The sequence below is a fragment of the Cuculus canorus genome, chromosome 2, assembly GCF_017976375.1.
Source record: "Cuculus canorus isolate bCucCan1 chromosome 2, bCucCan1.pri, whole genome shotgun sequence".
Taxonomy (NCBI): Eukaryota; Metazoa; Chordata; class Aves; order Cuculiformes; family Cuculidae; genus Cuculus; species Cuculus canorus.
The window spans coordinates 96,652,991-96,675,413 of NC_071402.1; the positions used below are offsets into that span (position 1 = coordinate 96,652,991).

Here is a 22,423-nt window from a genome sequence, read left to right on the forward strand (position 1 = left end):
GAACTGAGAAAGTGTGTGTGGGTAAGGTTATGACCAGTGCATCTGGAAGAAAAATAAAATCTACAATTTGTTATTTGGGAACTGATAATCAGGGACTTGTTCTTGCTGTCTGTCTTGACACTTCCATTTCAAGATCACATCTGACTTGATTTAATTAGGCAACAGTTCAGCTTCAAGCAGGAGACTGACCTGCATAACCACCACATGTCCTGGCAGCCTTCTCTACTTTTACAACTCTGCTATGTTAAAGCCAGTATCCTCCATCAGCAGTATGTGAACCTGTCAAGTACATGCACATGACGTTCGGCTCTTTGTTCTGCAGCATGGCACCCTTACAGAGGCTCCAGGCAGCCCTTAGATCAAGAAAGCAATCTTAGGCAGCCCATTTTATAATGCTTCTGAGGCTTTTTGTGTATTTCAGTAGTGCTGCTCCACTGGGTAAATCAGGAGTATGCAATTATCCTCTTGTCTTTGCTGCCTTTTACCTCAAAAATGAGATTCCTTGTATCACTGAAAGATTGCGTATTTACCCATGTTGTTTCCTGGAACACAGAGAGACTTAAAATTTGATACAACATTGATGAAGTTGTTGACTAGTTCATGAAGATTTCACTAATCTCAGTACAACAGCTTCCAAAGTTTCCAAGCTCCTAAGGTTTCCCATCTGTCTCACAAGCTTAGAAATGGCATACTGCAAAATCAAATGAATGTGAGATCTGAAGAGTTCTGCTGTTTCCCAACTGATTTGCTGCCATCTCTTTCCCAGAAAGACAAGATCTTCCCAGATGAGTCAGACATAAAAGTGAATTAAGGACCAAAACAAGAATGCTTTTATACCCCAGCACAGCTAACTCAGCTTGAATCATACATTTTCTGAAATTTAAATGCTAAATTGTTTCTGAAAAGAGAGCACAAGCCTCTATTTTATATTCTGCTAGTTTTATAATTTAAATCTGAGACATGAATTATCTTTGTTCTGATTATAGTAAGAAAAATATTTCCCACATTTTTTAAGAGCTAGAATCAGAGAGGCATTTCCCTTCTGCACACTTTGATAAATAATAACATACTTCGCAAGTTCGGGCTTCTTTCAACAGCTATTCAGTTTAGTCTCAGAATATTGATGTCTGGCTAATGAAGATTTTCATGGACTTGAAAACTTTTTGATTTTGTTAAAGATGCATAGCAGGACTGATAATTTTGAGAACTGAATTCTAAAATCTCTATTCATGACCAGGTTGTGCTCAAACCTGGGTATACATAGGGACCATAAAACGTGACAAGAGTTTTTCCCTGTGGGCAAGACTGAACCACGACAAATACTATTCCCTACTACAAGTACAGAGTAATTTACATTAGTGTCTTCTCTCACAACTGTCCATTCCACAATCTTCATAATTTTCTAAGACTTTAACAGCATCATCATAGCACCCCAAATTTTGCAGATGGAAGTCCTCTGGAGGAAGGGAGAAAGATTTGCTCATCTTTTTGACATTACTCAGAGTTCCTCCCATCTCATCACTATCACTCACAACCTCAACAGCCAACTATTCTAATATTTATAAGACTTGTTTTCGCAATGATACTCACGGAGTGCAATGACAATTATGAAGAGATTATTTCTGTTTTAAAGAGACAAAGACTAATGATATCAAAGCAAAGACAGCTGTAATGAAGCAGTGGCAGGCAATAGCACGGTTTGATGGGAGGAAGTTCTGAGAAAGGCCAGCCTAGGTAAATAACTAGAAAAGTAGGCGAGTGGGACCTTGCCAAGGATAAGTGTCTTCCCTCGAGTTTGGGGGTAGACAGTATCATCCTTACACTCATTTTACACAGAGGAGTCCTGAACAGTGGGATTATGCCAGCTGGTCTCTACTATATCAGCTTTTGCTGCCAGGTTTGAGGAAACTTGGATCTGCAGCTGCACTCCAACAAACCAAACACAGTCTAGATCAACAGAAAGAACCACCCCTGTTAAGGTCCCTTCTACAATCAACACAGTACAGAGAGTGCTGTTAGGAACACGCAGTTGTTAAGCAGTTTGTCCAGCCATGGTTCAGCCAAGAGGAAGCCCATGTAGGGCTGGCGTGCAGATGGAGCAGAAGCTGAGAGACCAAAACTGCTTGCTGAAGATCTCAATGGTGGAAGGTGATCCCGTTGGCTGCAATTTTCTCTTTGACCAGCAGACTCCACTGTCTTGCCTGGGATGTAGGCAGCTATGAGAGCCATATCTTAACTGAACTCAGTGCTCCCAGCGTCCTACCTTGGAAAGCAGGAGTAAGGAGAAAAACCTAGAGGAATGGGAAGCAGTGTAGATCACCTATTATGCAGAGCTGGATGAGGAATAATTGAAACATGGCAAAACAGCAAAAATTCAACTGACCACATTAATTGAACTGCAAAGAACAGTCAAGAAAAAGGCTGGAGTTTCATGAATTGTTTGAGCTGATGACATCTCACTCCCCTTTATTCCAGGGACCTGGATCATCCCTGCCTCCATGTTGTCCTCTTTCTTGGCTTGGCACAAAAAAAAACCTCCTTGCAGCCCTGTAGTGAAAGAGATCAGGAACCAAGAGAAGCTAGGACTAACCCAGACCAAATAATAGTTGGCTCTAACTCAGCTCAGTTCTCTAGCCACTAGCAAAGGGAGGAGTAGCACAGGGACAGGAATAAATGATAAGTAAAAGGACTGCTTCTTCTGGTGTCAGTGACAGCTTCTGCCTGCTCAAGTTGAGCATGGAACTACAGCCTAAGAGCAGAGACTGTTGGGGTCAATGCTCAAGCCTGAATCAGCTAGTTATGATGTTGGAGCAATGTTGGGTTACTCTTCCTGCGCCCCATGTTCATATGTCTCCAATGGGTACCTAATTTAAACAGCTCTGACAAAACAGAAGGCCAGAAGTCATAGAACAGGAATTCTCCAAATGTCTTCCTTAACATCATGCTCTGTTTTCAGCTAGCTTTTGACAGGGAAGGAAGAAGATAGTCCTACATGGATGGTGCTGACTATGTGTGGAAAACCTGGGCTCTTTCTAACTTGTTTTCCATAGTGGTCTAGATAGAATGGGTTTCTGAAGCCTTTGTATACTGAAATAATACTCAAGGATTATTTCACAGCTTTATTATTTGTTGTAAACATTTCTGATGCCTCTGAAAGGCATGTCTTGCAGTTACCCTCCTGTAATGATGAAATACAAGCTCTTGGACAAGCTGCCAGGTATTGGAGAAGTAAGGCCATATCCCTGAAAAGCTGTGTGGACAACACAATGAAACCAAGCAAAAATTCTAATTGACGTTATATCCAGGCATATTAAAGAGGAAGATAAGAATGAATCAAACTCTGCTTACAGAAATGCACTGTGGAGCAGAAGGTGGATTTATTTAAGACAAATTTTAAAATCATGGTAAAGAAATGCCTCTTCCCAAGGCATAGAAAAATCTAAATAAGATCTCAAAGCAAACTGTACAAAAATTCTTGATGCAACAAGAATTTATGAAATGTTAGGGAAGTTTGAAAGTGAAAGAGAAGGAAGAAAAGGATTTTCATCTCCAAAAATCGTAATGGCTATACCTGTCAAACCATAGATAATAGAAATAATGAAAAAATCCAGAACAAAACTTGTAAATTTGGTAGCACAGCATAATTTGTGCAACTCTGCACCTTTCTAAAAGAAAGAGCTGTTGGTTTTCTGGTTAATAAATAATAAATCTAACCATTTTGCCAAAGCCTGTAAATAAAGAGCTGGTTCCAAAAGTCAGCAGATTATGAGAAACAGCCTCAGTGCATAGACTCTTTAGGCAAGCATTCAAAGAAGTAAATACAGCATGCAATTTATCTGATCTGGATGAATATGAAAAGGAATCCTAACAAACCTGGATTGAATTAAGACATTCCATTAGTGTAACTTTCCTACAACAAGCCCACTATAGTAAAAGAAGGATAAAGGAGATCTTGTGTACATAGAGATTGAAAATCTTTTAGTTACAGAAGAGACAGTGCCCTAATGAAGTAGTCCTGCTCCTCTCTCCTCTAATAGGACATAATTTGGAGCTGGATTGATGGAGGGGATATAAGTTGAGTATTGTGGTGCCTATCTTGTAGGTCTTGACCCAGGGAAGGAAACAGTCCCCCAGCCACTCAGGCATCGATGCTCTTCCTTGCTCTCTGCCACTCCCCTAACCTCATCCCCAGCTCAGGCTCCTGCAATGGAGCTTTGTGCTCAGCAGCTCTTAATGTGCCGCCTAGGGAAACCTATGGGTCTGAACCAAACACCACAGCTCTTCCTATCCAGTGCATGGAGAGAAACAGACACCCGTGATTAAGAGCTCACCTTCCACCCTCAGAAAACCACAAACGAACCTCAAAATGAGCAAGAAGATTCAGAGGGGTCCTTTATCCAGCTCTTCACAGCAAGTTTCTGACTGAGCAGAAGTTGAAATTTTCTCTCCTTGTTTGGATCTTAGAGGCCTGGGCTCAAATTTGTCCCTGGAAAATGGGTTTGAACATATGATATACCTCTGCCCTAGGAGAGTGTGCAGGCTGTGGGCACCCTCCAAGAGAGCTGTTCCACTGCCTGCCAGACCACTGTCAGAGCAGCTCTTCGGTGAGTAGTGCCAGGTGATCATTTGAGAGACCTGGACTGCCATCCTTGCTCTGGTGAAGAAAACTGGAGAGAATATCAGGGGATAAAACTGGAACAGATTCCTATCAGAATGTCCTGGGACTGTCTCTCATCCAAAAAGTCCCCGAATAACTTGTTCTTTAAAAAAGAAAGCCTTGAAGATAAAAATACACAAAAATAAACAAAATATATATTATCAATATTATATACCTGATCTTAAGAACCATCTGAAGCCAACTCTTCTGGAGTTAATAGCATGAGAGATTCAGGCTCTGTATGGGTGACCATCCCACGGACTTTTGCAAGCTTCACAGTCCAGGAACCGCGGTGAAACAACCCTCTCTGGATGCAGAGTCTCTTCACAAACAGTTGTTCGGGCTTGATTATTGGAAGGGGATTGTTTGGTCTTTTGGAAGGCAACAGGTTCAGTTATGAAAAGGCTGAAAGAACTTAAAGATTGAAAGTCTGAGTAGTAGACTTAAGAGGGTAAAATGGCTTGTGAGTAGCTTTATTTTAGCTTGACTATTTTTAGATAGTGCTTGATCAAGATGAACAAGGTTTCAATTGACTGCTGTGTGAGGACATGGTGCAGGAAGCTACTATGGACATTGACTCTGCATGTAAAGTTGGACTGAGCCAACTTCTCGCTTCTGGTGAAACCCCTTGCACTGGGTCTTGTGCTCAGTGAGTGAGAACTGCAAGGCATGCCGTCATCTCACAAAAGTAAAGGCAGAAATTTGCAACAAAAGGGCCAACAGTCCAGCAAGCAGCTGATCCCCTAATCCTGCAAAACACAGGCGCTTTAAGTCAGCCTGTGATAACTAGCCAGCGAAAGGTCAAGTATATGTTTCTGTCTTTCCATGATAGGGGCGTAGCACCCTTCCATCTCCTCAAGCAGACAGTCAGACTTGACCTTCCTCACTGAAATCATCCTTACAGCAGAACTGTGCTGACATAGAGAATTTATAATGCATGCATGACTTTTGTTGTATTTTCAAAAGTATCATTGCCTGCAAATTAAAATGTTTACCACTGTAGTGGTAAGTAGTGTGGAAATGGAAGACATTAACTAGTTTATAGATATTTGCACAAGTTTTTCTAGCATATTTTTTTTGGCAGGCTGAGATACTTGGGCTTGTTTAGCTTAGAGATGAGAAGGCTTCAGGAAGACATCCTTCCAGTGCTCAAAGGGGGCTACAGGAAAGCTGGGGAGTGGCTCTTTATCAGGGAGTGCAGGGACAGAGTGAGGGGTAATGGTTTTAAGCTGAAAGAGGGGAGATTTAGATTCAATATTAGGAAGAATTATTTTTTTTACTGTGAGGGTGGTGAGGCTCTGGAACACACTGCCCAGAGAAGTAGTGGATGCCCCATCCCTGGAGATGTTCAAGACAGGTTGGATGGGCCTTTGAGCAACCTGATCTAGTGGGAGGTGTCCCTGCCCATAGCAAGGGGGTTGGAACTAGATGATCTTTAAGGTTCCTTCCAACCTGCCATGGTTTAGACCGGCCCAGACAATTCCGGCAGCTAAAACTGAGCAGTCGCTCTCCCAATTCCCTCACCCCCCCAACCCCAGGAAAAGGGAAGAGGGAAATGAGAGGAAAAGGACTTGCAGGTTGGAAACTAAAACTACAGCTTTAATGAAATAACAATAACAACAACAACAACAACAACAATAATAATAATAATAATAACAATAATAAATATACAGCTATATTAAATCATGCTCACCCCCACCTCGACATCTCCACAGGGGCAAATAAACAGACAAGGTCCTCACTCAACGTCAGCCATCAAAGAAAAGAGAGCAAGAACCTTGAGATCTCTCAGTTTTATACCGAGTATGACGTATATGGGACGGAATACTCTGTTGGTCAGTTAGGGGTCACCTCTCCTGTCTGCCCCTCCCTGCAGGTGCAACCTCTTTCGCCTCCTTGACTTATGGCACTTGACCAGCTCGAGGATGGCCTTGGTTACTACAGGAATAAGTATAAGCATTGGCCTTTATGCATACCAATACCCAGGTTATCACTTCTAACGTGAAACACTGTTTAAAAAACATGCAGTTAACTTTGAGAAAATGAAGTCACTTAGATGAGGTTTAGCTAAAATCAGAAAACTGATTCTAATTTAGTTCAAACCAGAACTCAACCTAAACCATTCTATGATTCTATGACAAATACATGACTACATGCAAAAAGTTGAGATCCTTATGGACCATCAATAGTCTGATGGACTTGCTAACCGTTTTTTCAAAAAAAAAAATTAACTCTGAAAAATTAATTTATATGAACCAAGCATTTTTTCACCACAAAGTTCTTTTGATGACTGAGATTAATGGGTGTTACACAGGTATAATGGTGACATGTAACCAAATGATGCTGTGTTACTTTATACCCTTGCTCTAGTTAGGTAGCCTGCTGCTTTCCATGAAACAGGTGAAATAGGAGGGATGGCTTACTGGCAAAAAAGATTGTGCCCACATCTAATTCATTTTTTATGACAAAGTGACATTTCAAGATTGATGCTTTGAGATGATAGCCCTGTAAATGTTTCCGGAAACTGTTAAGTAAATATACCTAGTAACTAGATCACATACTGCTTATAGGAGTAATTTCACTCCTAAATTCTCAGATCACCTTATTAGTGGAAATTACAGAATATGGAAGTCAGTTTAGTTTATTTGGTATAATTTATCTGTTTCTTTTAAATTTGGTCTCTATCTTTGAAAATATCATTAGAATCCCTGTACATTTTACGCATGTAAGTGAATGGATTCACTCAGGTTTTAGGCATTTACTTCACAAGGGTTCATATTTTTCAGTTGGTTAGTTGGATGTTTGTTTTTAATTCTGAGTTTCAGCTAAGAGGAAAAAGGGTCTAATGAAATAAACTGCGCTCAAAGGTTGTGGAATCATATTCGATGACTTCCAGTAATGTCCCAAATATCTATCTGCACAAAAGCAGAATCTGTGAGTACTTTACTGCAGCTCAAACATGTTTATTCTTACATTGCTCTCCAGAAGGGGTGCCTGCATATTATTCTCAGAGAGGGTGGGCATGTGCATCCTTGAGGTTATCCAGTATTTCGATTATCTGTTCCCTTATAAAAGCTAAACGATTTGGTCTGAAATTTCATAAACATGGTGGTCTCAGCCTGATATTTTTTGGCCAGAACTATTAAGCCACTTGAGAAAGGCAAAGGAACACAAGCTGTCTTTAAAATTTGGGGCAGAGTTTTCTTTGAAGCAAAGCCTTGAAATCTGGTCAAGGATAGCTCTAATACATTTTTTCTGAAAATTGTTTTCTTCTGAAAAGTGAAACATACTAAACATCAGAGCTTGCAGTTGTTTAGCAGAGATTCACTAATGCTTAGTAGCTGCTTCAGAAGATGTCATCCCAAGATGGCAATCATGAGTGAAGGGAGAAAAGCAACAAGTAGGATCACAACTGAAATGTAGTACCACAACCCATGCTGGAAAAGAGCAGACTTTTCCAGGCAATCACCCTGGAAGAATCCCGTGGGAGATTGTTCCGGAGAGAAGACCAGAAGATCAGTTGTTTTTCAAGGATGACCTCCTCTATGCTAAGGACTGGTCTATCCCAATGAGCTAGAAATCATGCAAATGTAGCAAAAGACTTGCATAGCTAAACAAAGACCTCCTGACAAAGCTCAAACAGAAGGAAGCATGTAAGAGGTAGAAGCAGGGACAAGTAACTCAGCAATAATATGGAGATGCTGTTCAAGCATGCATGGATGGGGTTAGGAAAGCCAAAGTCCACCTGAAGTTGAATCTGGAGAGGAATGTGAAAGGCAAGAAGAAAAGCTTCTGTAGGTACATCAACAGCAGATGGGAGATGAGTGAAAATATGGGCCTGCTGCTGAATGGGGAAAGGGACTTGGTGACAAAGGACATGGAAGAGGCTGAGGTACTGCCCTCCCTGCCTCAGTCTTCACTGGTAAGATTTGCCTTCAGGAATCTCATGTTCCTAAGAAACTGGTGGGAAGGTCTAAAGAAGAGGCGGGAAGGTCTAAGAGAAAGGGTTTACCCTAGGTAGGGAAAGATCGAGTTGGAGAACATTTAAACAAACTAGATGTACACAAGTTCTTGGGACCCAACAGGATGTAGCCATGAGTACTGAGGGAGGTGGTCAGTGTCACTGTGAGGCCACGCTTGTAAATCTGTGAAAGGTCATGGTAACTGGGAGAGGTTCCTGACAACTAGAAGAAAGCAAATGTCAGCTGTCTTCAGGATGGGCAAGAAGGATGATTGGGGAACTACAGATCTGTTAGCCTCATATCAGTTCCTAAGAAGGTTATGGAACAAATCATCCTGGAAACCTTTCCAAGCACATGAAGGCCAGGAAGGTAATCGGGAGTAGTCAGCTTGAATTTATGACAACAAAGATATGCTTGACCAACCTAACAGCCATCTACAGTGAGATTGACCTGTTCAGTGGGTGAAGGGAGAGCAATGGATGACATTTATCTTGATTTCAGTAAAGCTTTTGACAGTTTCCTGTAGCATCCTCATACACAAATGGATGAAATGTGGACTATGGTATGTGGACAGCAAAGTGGATTGAAAACTGCCTGAACTGTGAGGCCCAGAGGGTTCTCATTGACAGTACAAAGTCCAGCTGCAGGCTAGTCATTAGGGGTGTCTGGTAGGGGTCAATACCAGTGCCCACAGTGTTTGACATCTATAATGACCTGGATGATGAGATGTTACACTATCAGTGACAGCAGGAAGCATGTATACCATCCCTTTCAGTGTTCCCTCCAGGTGTCCATTTGCTCTCATGCAAGTTCTGTTCCACATGTGAAATCTTGAGAACATGATTGCATCCCTCCCTTCTCAATTGTTCCTTAGATACTTGTGAAGTCAAGCTCCAAAGTTTAAGAAATTGAGTTTTTAAAGGCTAATAATTAGGAAAGTGGGTTTAGGTACAATCTCACTTCTGCCCCTTGCATGTATACATAATGATGCAGTATTTTGTTACGTCAACATTATTCCTGCACAATTCTTCATTCAGTATTAAGGATGGGTAGGTCTCATGTAGTAAGCAGCTGTCCAGTATTTGCTGTCCTCATAATTATTTCATATGCAGAGCTATACATTTATGCACTGTCTATTAGTATTCAAACCTCTTAGAGGCATTCTTTTTACCTTAGGAACATTTTTGTAGTCATCTTTTTCACATTTCCCAAAAATCTTCTTCATGAGAGCAGTCACATTGTTTCATAAATGCCTTTTTAGCTCTTCTCTCTTTCCTGAAGTCTACATTACTCCTTTGACAGGTGCCCATGGCTACCATTTTTCCCTGTTATTTCCATTCCCTTCCCTCTGGGATAAGCAAAAGCAATGTAGTGTGTACTGTTTCCATACACGGGAAAGGAATCTTTATTGTGAACTGTAAGCAAGCTTACTGCCCGCCTGCCCACACATTTCTCTATATCCAGACTTCCCCCCCACCTTACCTGCTGTACTCACTCCTTAGCTTCTGCCCAACTTTTGTCCCTGGATGTGACCCAGCAACCTTCTCCTGCTAAGAGGTGGCAAGTCTTGGCATAGGACACCCTCGCATGGCGGGTGGTTAGCTGAAGATGGCAGAGACCATGAAGGAGGATATCATAAAAGACACTCTAGAAGACTGAAGGTAAACTCTGCAGTGGGGAGAGATTTGTGTTTCTCCCCACTTCCTCACCTGGCCAGCAAGGTGCTACTCTATCTGCCTTGGCCAAGACATGCTGAGCACAGCTCTCAGCTGTTTCACACTGTGCACAGGCACAAAGCTGGACATTACTGGCTGATTTCTTCAAGAGTCATCCACAGTAGCAGAATGGCAAATATAGATAAAGTTTTAAACAATGCTAAGGTTCTGCTGAAGAACATGACATTTCTTAGCCAAGCTCTTCTCTGCCTGGTCTGGAAGTACCATAATGAAGACTTAGAAAGCTCCTGGATGCCCAGGCCAAACTCGCATCACCCCTAAAAGAAGGCTTCCTCATCTATTATACTCAGCCTGGAGAAGTGAAGGCTTTGTGGAGACCTTATAGTGGCCTTCCAGTATCTGAAGTGGGCTACATGAAAACCGGGGAGGAAATTTTTACAAGGGCACTTAGTGACAGGGTGAGGGGGAATGGCTTCAAATTGGAAGGGGGAAGATTTAGATTAGATATTAGGGAGAATTTCTTCACGATGAGGGTGGTGAGGCACGGGGAAATGTTGCCCAGGGAAGTTGTGGATGCCTCCTCCCCGGAAGTGTTTCAAGCCAGGTTGGATGGGGCCTCGAGCAGCCTGATCTGGTGGGAGGTGTCCCTGCCCATGGCAGGGGGGTGGAAATGGATGATCTTTAAGGTCCCTTCCAACCTCAACCATTCTACAATTCTATGAAAAAAACCTCCAGTGTCTCTAGGTAGGCTGCAGTAGGGTTTCCTCATTTCAACATATACTGAACCCCAATGATCTAGATTAAAGCTAATATTGCTTTAAAAGTCCATTACCATCCCTACAAAGGAAGAGCAATCTCTTTGTGACCTTTTGCATATCAGATTACCACTGCCATGTCCTCTTTCCCTACTTCTCACACCGAGAAAACAAAAGCCAGCCTTCATAGTAGGACACATTTTCTGACCACGTTTTATTGTTCTTCCTTTTCCCTCTGGATTGTCTCTAGGTTGTATCTTCCTTAATGTGCCGTGCCCAAAATCATATACAGTAGCTTAACCAAGGCCTCTCCAGTACCAAATGGAACAGAATTTACTCCTTTGATGTAAAATATGCCCAGGATGGAAGACGCCCTCATTTTGTGTGCAATAGCATCACATCGTGGGCATCCATCTGCTCACATCAGGGGAAACTATAGGCAGGGTTGTAGACTTGATGAAGTAACTTGTTCATACACCTATCAGTGATGAAAATCGGGAATGTTACCAAGGGAAAGGGTCTTTGCCTGATTCAACAGGCAGGCTGCAGGCTAGTGGCAGGGTGTGACGAGAGGAAGCAAAGCATAGGAAAACTGGACATGGCTAGCGGGCCCTAGGGGGGATTTAAGTTAAGGGAGCATATAAGTTCAAGGAGTAATTAAAAAGTGAAGACACTACCAGGAAGTGGAAACAGCTGTTGGACATACTTCCACTGTTTTACTTCTTGGAGGTAACATAGACCATCAAGGAATATTTTGATGGGCATGTAGAATCATAGAATAGTTTGGGTTGAAAGGGACCTTAAAGACCATCTAGTTCTAAACCCCCTGCCATGGTCAGGGACACGTCTACTAGATCAGGCTGCCCAAGGCCCCATCCATCCTGGCCTTGAACACCTCCAGGGATGGGGCACCCACAACTTCCCTGGGCAACCTATTCCAGTGCCTCACCACCCTCATCATGAAAAAATTCCTCCTTATGTGTAGCCTAAATCTGCCCCTCTCCAGTTTATACCCATTGTCCCTAGTCCTATCACTAGAAGCCTTTGTGAACAGTTCCCCCCCAGTTTTCTTGTAGCTTCTTCAGGTTCTGGAAGGTCACTTTAAGGTCTCTTCAGAGACTTCTTTTCTCCAGGTTGAACAACCCCAACTCTCTCAGCCTGTCCTCGTACGGTAAGTGCTCCAGCCCTGTGATCGTCTTTGTAGCCCTCTTCTAGACTCATTCCAACAGTTCCATATCCTTCCTGAGGATTCCAGAACTGGACACAACACTCCAGATGAGGACTCGGTACTACAGATGAGGTTTCATGTAGTGATAGGATGAGGGGGAATGGCTATAAATTGGAGAGGGGCAGATTTAGACTAGACATTAGGAAGAAATTCTTCATGCTGAGGGTGGTGAGGCAGTGGCACAGGTTGCTCAGGGAAGCTGTGGATGCCCCATCCCTGGAGGTGTTCAAGGCCACGTTGGATGGGGCCTTGGGCAGCCTGATCCAGTGGGAGGTGTTCCTGCCCATCGCAGGGGGGTTGGAGCTGGATGGTCTTTAAGGTCTATCATTCTACAATGAGTGCTTTCTTTTCGTGGAAGAAAAACCAAAGTAAATGTCTCACACAGGCTGGTTGGAAGATCTATAGGTGCAGAAGGGCGAAGACGAGGGAAAGTGCTTCTTCAACCACTGGAGCGTGGAATTCCGCGCAGGGACGCCCTTAAGCGCCCCCCTAGGTGCTCCACCGGTGCCCTTCGGAGCGAGCCAGGGCGAGAACTCAGGTGACCCCTTCCCAGCAGCCGAGGCACTTGGCGGGAACGCGGCTCGGCGGAGCGGGGGGCGCCAGCCCCTCCCAGGCTCCCCAGAGCGCGTCGGGGCGGGGCGGTGCCGGGGTGGCCCCTGCGGCAGGTCGCGCCGGCGCCACCGCAGCTGTCACTGTCACGGAGCCGGCGAACCGGGATCCCGGCTCCGCGGAGGGGGGAATCCCCCCGCCTCCCCCGCCTCGCTCCCCCGCAGCCAGTCCGCGGGCCGTATGCAAATCGAGGCCGGGGCGGACCAATGGGAAAGGAGAGCGGCGCTGGGGCCGTCCCTCATTGGACGGCGGGGAGGGCGGTGGAGGCCAATGGGAGGGCAAGGCAGGCGGGGCGCGGGGCGGGGGTGGGGCCATGCAAATTTGGTTTGAAAAGAGGGCGGGAAATCCGAGTTTCGCGGGAGGCCCTTGGCGCGTAACCCGTCTCCTTTCCCTTCATTCATTGTCAGCAGCCGCCGCTTCCTGGAGCCATTTTCCAGCCGGCCCCACACAGCGGGAGCGGCCCCGCTCCATCCGCCGCATCTGCCCGCCCCGCCGCCTCCATCCCCCCCCGGCGCCCCGCATCCTGCAGTCGGGGCTCCCCCGGCACCCGCATCCCCCAGTATTTTGCGCGGGGCCTCGGCATCGAGGCGGAAAGGAGCTGGGAAGGCCGGGGGGGGGGAGGGAGGGAGGGAGGGAGGAGGGACGGGGGGGAGGAGGAGACGCGGCTGCGGGGACAGACCCGGAGGGAAGGATGAGAAGGGGACTCCAGCCGCCGGCAGCTCCGCCGCCCGCTCCGTCCACGGACACCACCTCAGCCCCCGCCGCCTTCCCGGCCCGCTTTGCCGCCGGCACCTTCATCCAGATCCGCAGCGGCGGCGCGGCGGCGGGGGCGCCTTGCGTTGTCTCCTCCTCCGTTTCCCAGGCTGCCGGTGCCTTTGCCCCGGCGGCGGAGGGCGGCCAGCCCGGCGGCGGCTCGCTGTGCTGCACCCCGCACGGACCCGCCGGCAGGACGGCGCTGCTGCAGCCCGCTTTCGGCGGAGGCCGCCCTCCGGTAATGCTGCTTCTTCCCCGTCCCCGCGGGAGGGTGAAGGGGACGGTGTCGGGGCGGGGTGTGGGAGTGTGGGGGGGTCAGCGCCTCTCGCAGCCCCGGGGAGGGATGGGGGGCAGGAAAGGCAGCGCTTTGTTGCAATAAAACTTTCCTGCCTCCTCCAGCTGCCGGGTCTGATTTAAAAGGAGAGAGAGAAAAAGGGGGAGGGGGAGTCCCCTGCAGCGAGAAGAACGAGGAGCCGTCGATGGGGAAGGGGGGGGATGGGGGGGGCAGGCCGTGCCGTGCCCCGCCGGTGTCTCCGCTTCACCCCCGGAGCCGCCGGTGACGTCTGGCACACGTGCGCCGAGGCCGCGGCTGTGACTGGGAGCCGGGGCGGGCGGGGAGGGGGACGCCGCTTCCTCCTCCTCCTCCTCCTCCCTCCCTCCCTCCCTCCCTCTGGCCTGGGACAGCCCGGCCGCCCCCGGCCCCCGCCGCTCTCGGAGATGCCCCTGCAGCAGGTCAGTGCCTCGTGGGACGCTGGCGCGCACCCGCACCCCCTCCCGACAAACCGGACCCCCCCACCCCCCCTATAATTTCCATCACCCCCCAAAAAAATTAATTATATCTTCCCCCCCCACTCGTGGGATTTTCTTTGTCCTCGTGTTCGGGTGCGCGCTTGGCTCGCTGAGTTGGGGAGCGGGGGAGGGCGGGGGGTCGTGGGCGCTGTGTGTATGTCACCTGCCTCCAGGTGACACCCCCGGCCTCCAGGTGACACCCCCGACGTCCACGACCCCCAGCCCGGCAGCGTGGAATCGCTCAACTCCTTCCCTCCTCTTGCTCGCCCCGGTGCGCCCCTGCCTGGGCAAGAGGGGTTCCAACACCTCCTCCCCCCACCTCTCTCCCCGCATCCACTCGTGGATGGTCCAGGTATTGGATACTGACAATTCCCAAGTATTCCCAAGTATTCCCAAATACTTTTGCAAGAGCATTTGCGTCTTCATGTGGCTGGGAGACCGCGAGGATGGCAGTTCACGTGGGTTTTTGCAGGTGGTGGTTGCTGAGGTAGTGATGGAATTTTCAAGGTTTGACAAATCCCATCCAAAGCTTTTTTTTTTTTTTTTAAAAAAGTGAGAATTTTGCTATAAAGTATAAGTTATTTTTCAGTGCCCCTGGTCTTCAGCATCTCCGAATGGTGATGAGTGTCAAGCAAGCTGGTCCAAGCCACTTTGTAAATATTTTGCTGTCCTATGCAAAGGTTTGATTCCTAGAAGATGGTGCTGAGCAAATACAAAGAGGAGTATGTGTTATGGGATGATTTTGGGAAGAATAATTCTACAACTTTTATCAGCTTTGTGGGAGGGATGTTGGTGACATAGGGGACTCCTAAAATTTCTCCTTGCTAGAAGACCTTTAAATGTGAATTTAGTTCTTTATGTTGGTATAGCATTCACCTTTCTAGGTGGAGCCTAGGAAGACTTCTTTCCTTCTTAAAGCTTTGGAAGCAGGGAAGCAGTTTTTGGACTCCACCTGCAAAAAAGTCCTCGTGCCAGTTGTAAGTGAGTTTGTATACCCTCAGCCCCCATGTATACTTTGAGGAGAGATGTGGGATTGGGGAGGAAGAGAGAGGTCAGGCCAGCTGTATCTATAGGCTGGGCTGGCACCCTCCCAGGGCGATAAGCCATCCATGGCACATACCAGGAAAGGCGCTGCACATCCTGCTTTGCCCTGACAGCCATGCTCACAGAGTACCCATGGAGTGGTGCTGGTTTGCTGCTTACTTTTGGGAAGCAAGGCTGAAGCACCCTATTGTTCTGCTTTGTCTTCCTGCTCTGCAAACACTTCGGCAGGGAGATGACCCAGCCCTTTACAGTTCTTTAAAACCCACCTGTTTTTCCCCAAAATTTGCAGAGGATTTTCTGGAACTGCAAGGTGAGGGTATTTGCCGCTCCTTGGCTCCTACTTTTTGATATCAAAGCTTGGTAAGAAAAAGGAGAAAATGCTGGGCAGTTAAGGCAGTGAGTACAGATGAGCGGCACCAATATTAATATAATGCTTGATTAGTTGAGTTGCAAGTAGTTTGTGGAGACTGAGACCCTCAGCTGAAAACAAGGCCCTTCTATGCAAAAGACTGTAGGAACAAGCCTGAAATTTGGCCGGCGCCCTTGCACCGGTTAGGGTTATGGAAATACTCTATATTTGCAGATGTAACTGCATTAGCAACCCACCCATTACTTCCAGATATAAACTATGGTATAAGTGGAAAAGAGTCAGTATGGGAGTACAGTTTAGGCTGTTCAGGGAGGTGCCATACTGTACCAGCAAAACAAAAAGGTTTTTTTTTCCCCAAGTAAGCTGCTTCCCCCCTGAGAATTAGTTACTTTATCTGTGATTGTGTAAGTGTAATGGTGGTGGGAAAGGCTTGAAAGGTGGCCTAGTCCATAACAACAGGTAGCTCCAGCCCCAGAAAGATGAGAGTTTGCGCACTTCTGTCTCCGGGCAAGTGTCTCGATAGTGTCCAAAACCTTTCTTTCCCTTGCTCTGTCACCGCTTGTCACAGTGGTTCCTGTGGCTGAGGGTTGCTAACCTGGCTTTTGTAGCCTGGTCAGCCCAGGCTCTGGGAGGCTGTCACACAGGCTGCCCACCCTTTCAACCTGAGGAACTTTTTCAGGATTCCTGTGGAGTTAATAGAAAGTGTTACCAGGCAGATCTGAACCCCTGCCATGCTTAAACATGAGCAGTAATGAAGAATTAACCCTTGCAAAGCAACCATCAACTCGTGCTGCTGCAGAAAGCCTGAGTGTCTGGAGACAAGGTCAGTGGTGCTGCAAGGGGTAGGTGGTCCTGTGTCCTCTGCCCTCCTGTACCCAGCTGGGACCTGGTGCCATTTTTTATCTTCTGCTTTGGAACCTCAGGCTTCCCAGTATGGAAAACTAACCCTGACCAAAATAAATAAATAGAGATTTTCTGCTGAGCAGCAAGCAGGGTGAACTAACTAATGGAAGGCTTGGTAAGTGCCAGGCAACATCAGAAGCAGGCTGTGGTCCTGGAGAGGGCACGGGGTGGTGACACTGTGCCATTTTGGTGGCAGTGAGGTTGTGAATCCACTCAGCTTCTCGTGAAAATGTGTGAGAAATTAATGTCTGGTGAGGTACCTCAAAAGCGTTCTTGCTGCTGTTAGCTTCTTGCTTGGTGTGAGAAAGTCACTACCATTTGCAAATCCTAGTGCTTAAAAATGGGGCTGCTATGAAAGCAAGCTGCTCAAAATGTTTCTAATTCAAATAGTGGAGAATTTCTTACTGTCTTTGGGTTATAAAGATAAGCCTTTAAGAAGAGGGCCATTTTCTTAGCCATGAGAAAATGCTTAAATGGAGACACCACCCACATGTTAAGTCCTTTTTAAAAGGGGCTAAATCCTCTTAACAAGAATATCTTTAGAGAACTCCTGTGGCCTTTAGATGACATGAGCAGTGGAGAGGCTGGTTCGGCATACTTCAGAAAGGGGCAGGAGGATTTACAATTCCAAACTGAATACTTACCACCTCTCTAATTTTTCTGGTGGTTTAGAAAGCACCTCTTCCTCCCTCCCCTTCTCAGCAAGTCACAGCTGGAAGGGGAGAAGAATGGGTAACTTGCTGTCTTTCTCCTAGATCTTAGGTAATGGAGCAGGCCGAATAGGGTATAAATACTGAGGAAGGATTTAAGGTACAGGAGAAAAACTTGAAAGTTTCATAAAGGAAGTGAGTAGCTAACTAGGAGCTCTTCTTATTTTGCAGGAATAAAAAGTTTTTTTTCCTGTGGAGACAGGTGTTCTCATATTCAGACTCATTTTTCTATTTATTTGCACGATAGTTTGTACTACTAGGAATGATTGCTAGCATAAGTCTGGGGCCTTTGCTTTTTTGAATAGCTTTTAAGGGAGTTTCTTTAGTTTAAATCCATCTCCTTGAGCAACAGATGGGTTCTGAGCCCAAGGAGGTACTGCATGGTCTTTTGGCACAGCTGTCTGAGGAGAGTTCAAAGACGTATAAATCCTAACTGCCCTAACCATGCCAACAAGCATCTAGTGGGAAGCTGGCATCCTAATAAAACCGTACAAGAATAGCCTGTAGCTTGTTGTGAGTGCTGATGGTGGCTTTGCTATCCTCACGCAGAGTCCAGCTGTGCTGGTGTGGCTCCCTTTGCACCAGAACCACTGAAGTAGGGTAGATTTCTTTCCCTGTGATAAGGGTTTCTGGCAAGTTTCCATGAGCAGCTGAGCAACTCAAAGACTTTACTGTTGCTACAAGGGGTAGGCTTGCTTATGTCTTACCATCTACTCTGTAGCACCCTACTCCTGTCCTGGCTATGCTCCTCCCTCCCCTTTGGAGCATCCAGCTCCGTTGGTGGGTTGATTTTTTTCCGCTGCTTTAACAAGGTAAAATAGCTGTGTATGAGCATTGGGTCTGGCACATGGGTAAGTATTGAACGTATGTGGCCCAAGACGGAGGGAGACAGTTCTCCCATATGTTGAGGTCTTCGATTGGCTTACAGAGCCTCAGTTTGCAGGAGTTGGTCTTGCCTGTTTTTACTATGAAGGTATCTTCCTTATGCCATCGGCCTGCTTGCCAAAGGCTGGATATGGGTCACTTTAGGGCCAGTTTACTCTTCTGTATGGGCTGCTTCAACTGATTGAGCAATTAAAAGCATTTTTCCTTCATCTCATTTTATCCCAGGTATGTTGCTGCTGCTCTGTTAATTTTCACAGCGAGCTCGTTTGTGAGTATGTGCGAGCATTTAAAAAAAAAAAATCTTTAAAATTAGAAATAGTTTTATTTTGCAAGATGAAAGTTTCTCTTGCTACTTCTTTGACTATGGCTGTGGCACGCCTTTGAGGAAGAAACACAAGAAGAGGGCTTGCATGAGAGAGCTCTTCTCCTGGCTTTGAGAGAGCACTTCCTTGGTCAGGGGTTACAATGAGTTTTATAGCTACCAGTGGCCAGTAATTTTTGTCTAATCCCTGTTTAAATCTAGCTGTAGTAGCAACAAGTTCTAGCTGAGATTTAGTTGTTGTGTATGGAAGAAAAAAATTTGTTTCTGCTCTTTTTTTTTTCTTTTTGAATTTGCTGTCTGTACTGTCATTGGGTGATCCTGTTGTGGTAGGGGAAAATTATTTCCTCATGTGTATTTCTCAACACGGTTCATGATATATTATGTCCTCAGTTGCCTTCTCCAAGCTGAAGAATGATAGAGCATTCAATGTCTCCTGAAATGAAAGCAGTTAATGTTAAAATAGAAGTGTCATTTTACAAGAGAATCACATGTTTCTTGAAAACAAACAAGTCTATTAGTTGTGATTATTTTTTTTTTTTTTTACTTGGCATGCTTTTGGGAACTGGTGGCTTCAGAAGACATTTGAAGACATGGTGGACCCACTTTGTAGGCCTGGCAGGAGCAAGAGACCTTTTCATAGCCACCTTGTCTCACAAGGTCTTAACCTAGCCTTGGGTGGCAGATGGAAGGTGTGGAGTAGAAGGGCCGAATGTGTCTGACTACTGTGGAAACAGCTCATTATGAAATGTAGGTTGCAAAATGGAACATGAAGTATCACCATTGATACTATGTCCTATGCAAGGCTGTAGGAGGGAAATCCAGCTCGCCCTGTCCAGAGCACCAAGAATGGAACTGGGTAAGAAATGAAGATGTGAACTTTTCTTAGTAGCTTCAAGTATGACACCTTTCAAACCTTCAGGCTTCACTGCTGAATGTGTGTGCTAGGCTGATGGCTGTGGTGGTGGCGGCAAGATTGGTCCTGGTGCTACTGTGGAGGGGTGGGAGTGTTGCTTGGGCTTTAATCCTGGCTTGTGGAGTAGCTGCCCATCAAGTACGGTTTGGAGACCATTGACTTCAGTTCAGGCAGTCTTCTTACACGTAGATCCAGCTGTGCCCAGAGCAAGGCTTCAGCAGATAGAAAGCTCTTCTTAGTGTAACTGAGTCTCTGGGTTTTACAATCTCTGCAAATAATCTCATCTACAGCTGGCAGCACCGAGTTTGTGTATATGGTGGCAACTCTCCTCCATACAAGTGACTAAGTTGGATGTCAGGCTCTTGTTTTGGCTGGCAGAATTAATTGCTTCCTGCATTACTTTTTGAGAGCAGAGTTGTTTGCTGCTGTGGGGAGGAGAAACCCCATCGCATGCCCTGGACCAGGGGTGTGTGGTGGGAAGGAGGCTGCCATGCCTCCAAGATGTGGATCTTGCAGTGCTTGGGGTGGGGCTGCTGCTGAAATATTTGGACTCAGTTTCAATTTCATTTCCGTCTTCTGTTTTAAGATGGACTTGGCAAAATTGCCCAATTTATCACATCTTTAAAAGGGAGCTGTTTCACTTGTGTTTTCCTCAAGTAAGTTGGTCCAAAACCACACTTGGAAGTGCTATGCCTGGCATGGGTGTCTCCTGAAGTACTATACTGTCTGCTTGGATGGCACTGCTGTTTACTGGATCTTGTGGTATTCATGGCGCTCTTAAAGCCTTGTGGGCTCAAGGTGAGCTGCAGTAAATATTCCTGTCTGTGAGCCCTGTAAAGAGAGAGGAAAAGAATTTGACTAGCTGTTGGTGAAGCTGGGACATACTGAAAATGGCGTCTGCTACATGGTAGGAACTTACTACTTTGTTTTAGCTTTTGTTTTGTACATATATAAATACAGATGTAGTGTATTTGTAGTAGTTTGCAAACCGAGCTTGCCTAAGTTTAATGGCACGTGTTGTCTATCCTGCCCTGCTTATGAATGTGAACAGTTGTCATGTGTTATAGCGTGAAAACTAACACATCAGCTCTGTCACCACTGCATCTGTGTGCCCTGCAGCTTCCAGATGTTTGTGCCAACGTTTTTTTTTGTCTAGGACTAAGCTAGGAAGAAAAGGTGGACCAAGGATCACCTTTTCAGAATCAGCTGTCATCTTTTCTGTGACTGTACTGAGGTATGTGGGCAAATATGGCTTTTGTTTATTCCATCTCTACAGTAAAAACAGTACCCAGTTTTGTCACTCTGTTTAAATAAGAGACTTAATCTGGTCACCTTCATCTACTTTCAAGATTTCATCTGAGTTGCATTTGGCTGCATCTATGCCCAAAAGTGACCACTGTCTAATGATAGTGGTGTTTAGAGGTGCCCTACTTCAAGGGTCTAGAACCTGCTTTTCAGGAAGATATTGGGTGCTTCTTGTGATATTTGTGTGCAGTATTTCAGATGCTGGCTCCTTGGTATCTTGAGGTTTATATGAACAAGCCACTATTAAAAGCAGAGGCTGCCTTTATTTTGTCTTTCATTTTTATATCTCTGCAATGGGGTTTTAGATCCTCATCATGCAGGCATTGCAAACCACTAGTTGTTTTGTAAAGATCTGTGAAAACACACAGAAAATAGGTAAAGAAGTATTTTTGGTAAAAAGAAATTGTATTGAGAAACTGAGTAACAAGAGGTGTCTACTTAGCCTTGGCTGCTTCAGCTCCAGCATTTCCACTCTCAGTTCCAGCATGTGTGCATTAGTTAATGTATGCATAGATTCTAGAAGTAATTTTCATTAATAAACTTGAAAGACTTTTTTCCTCTTTACAATGTTATTTTGGTGTTGGGTGGGGGTTTTTTTGGTTGTTGTACAGCTGTGGTTCAAAGGTTGTTGCACGTTGCATAACTTCATGCTAGAAAGCAAAGTCAGAGAAGAAACTCATTGGCAGACTTCCTTCCTTGTTAATTAGGGTGACATTAAAAGTCTCTGGTTTTAGGACTCAGTGGTGCATGTCACCGTGCCAGCACAGGGTAGAGTTCTTATAAGCTGTGTCAGGCTTATTGATCCACTGTACTAGTTCTCTTAGTATGACCTAACTAATGGGTAGAAACAAAATTAAAATCTTACTAAAATTGGATTGCGTTAACAGATATAACTTCTTTTTTCTTTGAGCCTGTACAGATTTTAAAGTACAGATGTAATTTTAGAGTGAGTCAGCTCTCTGTAGAGCAAGTGTACTATGCTCTCTAAGACATAGCTTTCAAATTTGCCTTGCATGTTGTTGAGAATCAAACTGTCATGTAGACTGGATTGCATCCCTCCTACCTAGACTCCCATTTAAGAGGTGTCTGCTCGCAAATTTCAGGTCTGGAAGTAGAAAAGTAACCTCTTGGCTGAGCATTTATGTTGGTACAGTCCATTTATATTGGCAGTAGGCTTCTGGCTTCTTGGGTGCTACCACAGTGTAAGTAGGTAAGTATAAAATGATCTGTACAAAGGATCTCATCTTGTATCAAATGTGGAATGACGGTTCCTGTGTATCAGGTTATCTATGGTGTACTGGAAAATAGATGCTTTAAGGAGCAGGTCTGAAGGGTTTGCTGCACTCTTGCTGCTTCTGTAATGGAAACTGGGCTTTCCTTCACCTTCTGCTTGGGCTCTTTTAACATCTGCATCTTTTAAGATTGTTTTTCCAACTAGAGATGCTAGAAATGGGATTATATGGAATTAAAATGTCTTGAGTGATGCTAGTAACCCAATAGTGGCTTTAGTACTTGGGGTTGTTTTTGGGTTTTTTGTTCTCT

At 45.4% G+C, this 22,423-nt stretch overlaps 1 protein-coding gene across 4 annotated transcripts in view; it reads left to right on the plus strand.

The window, feature by feature from the left end:
- Positions 1 to 13,549: 13,549 nt before the first annotated feature.
- The window catches only part of E2F3 (E2F transcription factor 3), a 43,708-nt gene continuing 34,834 nt past the window's right edge, over positions 13,550 to 22,423 (plus strand). For 2 of the 4 annotated variants that reach the window (XM_054060381.1, XM_054060380.1), the window contains exons 1-2: positions 13,550 to 13,878; positions 15,314 to 15,406. In XM_054060381.1, the coding sequence (XP_053916356.1) occupies positions 13,579 to 13,878; positions 15,314 to 15,406 (393 nt within the window). In that variant the 5' untranslated portion in view covers positions 13,550 to 13,578. The remainder of the gene's footprint in view (positions 13,879 to 15,313; positions 15,407 to 22,423) is intronic. The other 2 variants (XM_054060382.1, XM_054060383.1) reach the window with 1 other exon arrangement.